Here is a 7,904-nt window from a genome sequence, read left to right as displayed (position 1 = left end):
CAACACATTATTACTATTATTATCATTATCAATTATCATTTATCATTATCATTTGTCAGTTATCATTATCATTTATCATCATCATTAACAATTTATCATCATTATCATTACTAAATATTACATGCGCTCTTTCTGCCTTTGATCATATATAATTTCATGGTCGTCGGAACCGCCCCGGCCGCACCGGCTTTAGCCTGACTAATTCTTCTCATATTTTGTATTACTTTAAAAAATACATATACTTACCTATAAATTATATAATAATCTTTGTACCTCAAAGGCATTCGAATGTTTCACCACATACGTGTTTTGTAGTGCACTATTAGCCTATGCATTTCAAGCTCCTGTTAGCAATCATATTGAAAACTTCTTTTAAATCTTTGATTTTAGCAAAATTTGTTCACCTTTGCCTCAACCATTCAGGGCATGGGTAGGGTATCTAGTCGCCCACTAGGAAGTGGCTCTATAGGTTGATGCTATTTCCAGGCACTAGGGTTGTTGTTATTTATTTATTTGTTGGCACCTTTAAGGGTTGGAGCTTAGCGAATGGTTCATGATCTCCTCTGTAGTATGGGAGGTAGAGCTGTTGGCACAGATTTTGAAAGGGGGAAGCCGTTATGCGAGGTACGTAGGACCCCGAGGGGGAGAGGTTCCAGGGGAGGCCCCCTGGAAAGTAGCGCGCTCTGAAATGATAAAGAGAAAATTGTAATAAACGCATCATAAATAATATTAGTACTCTCTTAATGTGAAAGAGTGAATTTTCATTTAGATAGTAAGCCTAACAATAATTACGGTATATAAAACTCAACAGTGGGGGATCCAGGAATTTAATAGAGAGGTGACCCGGGGGGGGGGGGAATTTCACAGATTGAGGAACGACCCAAGAAAAGAAAATTTATGATTATGGCACCTCTAGATAGCCGGAAATTGCACTTTCAGACTTAAATTTGGATAGGGGATCTGTATTTTTTTTCCATTAAAAAAAATGACCACTGCTTAAAACATTCTTTATCCAAATAGTCATAGTCACGAAAAATGGGCATGTAAAACCAGATCACATCCTAAAACAAATTTATGCACTCCCGCCTCATCAGCAGTCATTAAGACATACTCTGGGTCAGGTGTCGACTCGATACAGTATAATGTCATACCCAGTAAGGGCGCAATCTGTTTTGAAATGTGAAGGTGGGGTGGGAGGATATTTCGTGAGTCGACACCCACCTCAAACCCACCATGGTTGGGTCTATAGTGCGAAAATTTGAGGAAATAGTACCTCTAGATGACCAGAAAATGACATTTTTTCGTAAAATTCATCATCACATAACAATTATACAGTAAACAACGCTGTAGCCAGAATGTTTCAAACGATGCGGAACAATATCATTGTCAACCCACTTTACGCGTAAATTCAAATAATGTGGACCCATTTTCTTAAAAGTGGACCCATTTTAAGCAAAAATATGAAAAATCTGAAAAATTGTGTTTGACTGTCCAACTGTCCCAATAGCTGGCTACGGCATATACTCAAAATGAAGGGCCAACAAATTTTTCATGATCTTTTTATCAGGGATTCTCGGCAACCATAGATATCTTATTAATATGTGATGTACCATAGAATATAAAGCTTATATAAACATTTAATTACACCTATACATAATAATGATGATAATAATAATAATAATAATAATAATAATTATTATTATTATTATTATTATTATTATTATTATCATTATTATTATTATTATTATTATTACACCTTATACATGTTTCTCCTATCGCAAATCCAGTTATTGTCTATTCCATCACGACAATAACAATTACTATCAACACTGCAGTACCCGCTGCTTACTTGGACTCGAATTCAACCCTGGCCATCAGGCGCAAGCTCGGTGGTCTAGAGATATGATGCCAGGCTAGTAATCTGGAGATCATGGGTTCGAGTCCCACCCTAGAACAACTTGTGATCATCATGTGATGCCGCAAGACCAAGTACTCAACTTCGCCAAGGCTCACATAGTTACCAACCGTCTCGCATCGTACGGGAAAGTCCCGCATTTCAAAGTGATGTTTGAAACACGCATTTTGCAGAAACGCATGCGTGATCATAAATTTGTCACGCATTTAGCGCAGGTCTATGATTGATAACGAATTTTCACAAATTCAGTGGAAAATCTATTTAAATTAGAAGAAATTAGTTTTATTAAAAATATAAAAACGGTCATGCAGTTTAAACTTGAGTCATTAGACATTATTTACGTGAATACTTAATTCACTGAAGCGCTATTAAACATTAATCAGTACGCCTATTCAATTTTTGTTTGTGTAAGTAATGAAATGTTTGTGTACATTTCGGGTACTCAAATTAAACATAATGTAGGCCCTACATTGAAACTCGAATTGTATGTGTCTTTACTAAAAATATTTTTGTACCCGGTATTGTCAACAAACGCTCCTTGAAATACAATTTAAAACAGCGTAAAATCCTCAGATCCTCAGGGCTCCGCCTCTGGACCCCGGGCCCTGCCCTTCCCCCTCCCCCAACAAACTGGTGTACTCGTAAAATTCAAATCTTTAAGGTTAGTAACTATGAACAAAACATACAGTAATCTGTCGATTCTGAAATTAAAACTTTTAAAAGTGAAAATTTGGCCAATTTTCTGCAAAAAAACGTAAAAGTTTTGCGTTCTGGTGGCACCTACAGCTGCTTTAAAAAAAATGATTTCTATTTTTTATTATTCAAAATCTCGCTTTTCATTTGGTTTAAAGTTTAGATAGAAACACCTCTAGACATTTCCAATTGTTTCATTTTTATCATTTGCATATTTTATAATATATTTTAACACGATTTTAGTAACCTTTATCTTTATAGGCCTATGAAATAAAGTACTTTGAGATAATACTAAATGTTCATTAAAATCACTAAAAGTTATTAAAAAAAATATGGCAAAAAAAAGCAATTTCGCTGTACAAAATAGCCCTAATGTATCCTCGCTGATTGCTCCGCAGGTAATAACACCAGTACCATACGTACAATTGAACCAAATATATTCTAATCACATGCATAATAAAATCACCTGACTCTCTCCCTGACGGGTTCCGGGGTCGACGAGGCTTCTTGTCGGTTATACGCCGGTAACCCTACGCTGAGTCTGGGCCCGGGTCTTGGCGAAGGCCCGAGCCTTGGCGAGGTTATATATATATATATATAAATCAAGATAGGATGTAGGGAAATCTAAACCGTCTTTCAAAATGCTATATAAATAAATATATAAATAATAACAGTGCTCAGAAAAGAACATAAGATGTAATGATCATACCAAATGTGGAGGGGTCACCTAAAACTCCAGATGCCGTTAAGGGGAAAAGCAGGTTGGACCGCAACTTTATTCGAACGATACAGGGTCCGATAGAGTATTGGTTGAAATTTTATAATATAATATTCGCCTTTAAGTTTTATTACAAAAAAGTATAAAAAATATGTGTATTCCGTACATTTTCAAATTTGGACCTTGTCGATTTGGGGTGGGGTGTTGGGGAGCGTACTCACCAACTCATGTTAAAATAACGCTTTATCAACATGTACACTTAAGCTAATGTATTAAATCAATCAAACAATCAATTTTGTTTTCTGAATTTATATTCCAATATCTCATGAAGGTACGAATGTCATAAAGTTTCCAAAAAGTGTTTTTAATCTAATAAGATTTATACTTATAGGCCTAAATTAACACTGATGCCAAAATGAAAATAGTTTAAATGTATTTCTGACTAGTTCAATCTCTTTTATTTCAGTGTCGCAGGTCAAATCTGCCGATCCATCAATAAGTGGGAAGTCGATGTACAATCATTGTCAGCGGAACACGATGTGTATTAAATTGCCGGAACAATACAATAGCCGGATTTATGAGGTCTTAATTCTACAAATAATCGTGCGCGGATATTTATTATGATTTATATCATTGGATCGCTAGAATTGAATCAAATTTGCCAATTATGTTTCTTATACAACGAACAAGTAATTCTCGAACGATATTACATACTTAAATATAATTTGGCCTAAGCATTATTATATTATATAAAACTAAAATCTTTATATTCTATTTATTTATTAAGCTTTGATGTAACATTTCCGAGTATGTAAAAAATAAAAGTAAACTGTAGTGTAATTTATAATACATCATTGTGTGTACATTGCATTAATAATTATTTCATGATTATTAATCAGTATATAATCGATTTAAATATATTATAATCATTTCGAATTCGAATATAGCACTATTACAGGCTACTATATCTTATAAACATTCTTTCCAAATATATTCACATTATACCAACAAATTTTTCAGAGCAAGGTGCTGCCGAATTTTACAAAACAGGAAATGACGTCGGTTGCTAGGCTACAGGGCATGCATATTCAGTAACACCTGTGCTCATTAGACTAACAATAACAATTTTTTCAGAATTTAACAAAAAATTCAGTGTCATTTTCGGCCATCTAAAGGTACCATAATCATCAATTTTCTTACCTCAACCCTAACCATGGTGGGGCTGAGGTAGTATAGAACCTTCATCTGTGAAGGTCCCTCTCTGGGCCCCCCCTGTATTTCAAATTCATGGATTATAACAATGGATTATAAATTACTTAGAAAAGACACTACAATATCAAGTTGTAGTGACGTCACTAGGATTTTTTAAATTACATTCAAAGCAAATATCAACAGGTATGAAAATCATGATTAACCACAAAAATGATTATTTTATTACAAAATTATCTACATTCAATAAGCCTTCGTAAAAAGTATCCCACATGGTATCTAATCTTGCGTCTAAACACATATTAAATATATTACGTCTTATAGATTACATTCTCATAATAATAAAAACAAAATGGAACACATTAATGCTAACTCTATCCTCTAAACATTATCATATAAATTGATCATAAAATATGTAGCATTGTTGCAACTCAAAATGTTGACATTTTCGTGAGGTATTTTCCATCTTGATTTAAAATATAATCATTATTTTTAAACAGTACAGAAGGTATGCCTGATATAGGCTTACTACTAATTATAATAGTGAACACAATACCTCTTACAGAACGTGACTTACGGTAAGCATTTTGATGGAAATTTATCATATGCCTAACATTGTAGTTCCCCACAATGATGACATCTTTCCGAGGAATTTGATCTAAATAATCGGGTTTTTTTTAAACAGAAGAAATTACGTGTTATGCAATAATAATCATCGTTACTATATATTGCTAAATATGTATACGATACCGTAATGTACCAGGTCATTAGGATTGCTAAAATCAAGACAGGTATATAACAAATTATTGAGAATATGGATGCGCCCTTGCCTGCGCTGTCATGATATTTTGATGCTCCTTTAACATTATGTTAATACCACTAAATCTGTTTTACTAAACAAAAGAAGTGCAATTATATCGAATAAATAAGTATTACAGAAAATATATATAACAAGCGATAAACTAATTTTAACAAGAATACTTTTAGTGTATATAGGCCTAATTTGTCACTGATACTACGAAATACCACATAGGCCTATTGGAAGATTATACTTGTACATCCATTCAGCCATTAAAATTTAACATGAATGATGACTCTACAAATATACCCGTTTGTTGGCGATTGTTGCTGAGGTCTGACAAAAAGTTTAAAAGCAAAGAGTATAGAACTGTAAGAGGTCCGACTGCCCTTATTTTTATGCAGGCAATGAAACGTTAAAAAGTACTGCCACGAAGGGGCGTGTCCTTCAAAAGAACGTAAAAGGCGTTCGTATTGAACGCGTGCTGCGTTTCGAAACTCGAACATCACATACGCTATTATAGACCACAGCACGCGTTCGATACGAACGACTTTTATATTCTTTTGAAGGACACGCCCCTTCGTAGCATTGCTTTTTGAGATGAGATTGCGTTCCAACGAAACCCCGACAGTCGGACCTCTTGTAGTTCTATACCCTTTGGTAAAAGCATTACCCACACGTCACACGCCCGTGTGTGGGACAACACAACGCGTGCTTGTAGGACACAAGCGTATTGCAGGACCTGTTCTGATTGGTCAGTTTGAAACTTCCAGAAAGGTCCATGAAAAAAACCATGATAAATTATGTGTCAGTGTACATCCTCGTGAGGTGTACTCCTTGACGCCTTATTTTTCTTAATGAAGTAGTATATCGTAGTCCAAAAAAAAAAAAAAAAACTAAATAAACTAAGGTACGATGGGCAGAAATGATACTAATAATTAAAGAGATAGGCCTATACTAGTGGTGCTATTTCTTGCTCAGATGTGTGCTTACTCTCACTGACATGTGAACTCACTAAGGAGAAGGAACAACGTCTGAAAGAAAAAAAAATATATATATATATAAATAACTTTACAATAATAATAATAATAATAATAATAATAATAGTAATAATAATAATTAATGATCATAAAAATAATATTACTAACAACAACAATTATAATATTAACAACAATAGCAAAACAGCAACAATAACACAATGATAATAATAATAATAATAATAATAACAAATGAATACAAAAACAAAAATAATAAAAAAAATCAGTGAGTTGCAGATAAGCACCATCAAAGTGTAGAATACAACTATATACAATTTAATACACACGAATAAAGTAGGTATACATACTACAATCGTATCCTGAGTAGCCAGTAATACAGGCGCATGCATAGTAGGTACCTGCTGGCATACATGTTCCACCGTTCTGACAGGGGTTGAAGTTAGCGTTGCAAAATTGGTTAACTATGAAATATGAACATAGCTTCTAAGTTAAGCTAAATTACAATAATGTTTAAAATTCATCAAACACAGGGAGCAGTCATATTACTGTAATTGTTGAAATATGACTGCTCCATGATCAAACAAACATCATATTTCAATATGTATGAATCTAATAGATATTTTAAAATTTTCTTACGAAAATAATAAATTAAAAGGCTTATAATTTATTTGAAAACTAGCGAGTACTTTCGATAATGAGTCTTTATTACCGTAAGCTATGAAATAGAACATGGCAAGATATGTATATTAACTATTTCTTTGAAACACCCCTTTAAAGTAGTGTAAATCTTTGCCGAGCTACGGGGCTCACATAGGATGGAGCTTATCCCCAGTGTATAAGGTCTCACCACCCCAATTAAGAGAACGCTTGTTCATAGGCCGCACACCAAAGGAAAATATAATCCCTCTTAACACAGGCTAAACTCCTGTACTATAACAATAGAGTTTGAACTGAAATATGTGCATTATAGTAGACGGATATGGTAGTAGATAGCCGAGAAATAGTTACCATATAGTATAGGCTATATAAATATACATATACATATTATAACATAGGGTACTAGCTGATAAACATAAATACAATATTAGCTGATAAAGTGCTCAATTCCACACTATAGAGCATGTAATAGTATATTTATACGCTTGCTTGCTTGCTTGGTGGGTTAGACAGTCGACCAATCACTTACCAGTAACAGTCTGACAAATGTTGCCAGTGTATCCCGAAGGACAAGTACATTGATATGTGCTGCCAGTTATAGAACATGCTCCTCCATTTAGGCAAGGGCTTGGATTACATGGAGTTGCTATAGAAAAGAAAAACTTTTATTTTATTAATTTTTTATTACGATGCAATAATCAAATTACTTCCTCGTTTAAAATTACAATGCTGTAAAAACTAATTAATGGCAATAAAAAGAATATGAATATGAATTTATAACAAAGCAAAGTAAAACTCGTACATACGTAATTATTAGTGATTTTGTGGAATAAATAATTTGAATTATGTGTGCACACTCGTCGACACGTACGTGTGCAAAGGCGTGCACACGTAATAATTATGTGTGCAAATTCG

General features: G+C 33.8%; 1 protein-coding gene and 1 long non-coding RNA gene across 6 annotated transcripts in view; both read right to left on the bottom strand.

Moving 5' to 3' along the window:
- Window positions 1–4,733: 4,733 nt before the first annotated feature.
- LOC117101630 lies at window positions 4,734–6,886 on the bottom strand. Its single transcript, XR_004444298.1, has 2 exons — window positions 6,680–6,886; window positions 4,734–6,368 (listed from the first exon to the last, which is right to left on the bottom strand). It is a non-coding gene; the product is annotated as an uncharacterized LOC117101630 (long non-coding RNA).
- Window positions 6,887–7,483: 597 nt separating this feature from the next.
- LOC117101628 (fibropellin-1-like) overlaps window positions 7,484–7,904 on the bottom strand; it is a 32,085-nt gene continuing 31,664 nt past the window's right edge. For 4 of the 5 annotated variants that reach the window (XM_033241628.1, XM_033241630.1, XM_033241629.1 and 1 more), the window contains one exon: window positions 7,484–7,635. In XM_033241628.1, the coding sequence (XP_033097519.1) occupies window positions 7,511–7,635 (125 nt within the window). In that variant the 3' untranslated portion in view covers window positions 7,484–7,510. The remainder of the gene's footprint in view (window positions 7,636–7,904) is intronic. The other variant, XM_033241632.1, reaches the window with a different exon arrangement.

This window comes from Anneissia japonica, unplaced genomic scaffold (assembly GCF_011630105.1).
Source record: "Anneissia japonica isolate Jap-2015-1 unplaced genomic scaffold, ASM1163010v1 scaffold1696_len571195_cov180, whole genome shotgun sequence".
In the NCBI taxonomy this organism is placed as follows: domain Eukaryota; kingdom Metazoa; phylum Echinodermata; class Crinoidea; order Comatulida; family Comatulidae; genus Anneissia; species Anneissia japonica.
The sequence above is the reverse complement of the archived record's forward strand: the minus strand, read 5'-3'. Positions and strand labels throughout refer to the sequence as shown.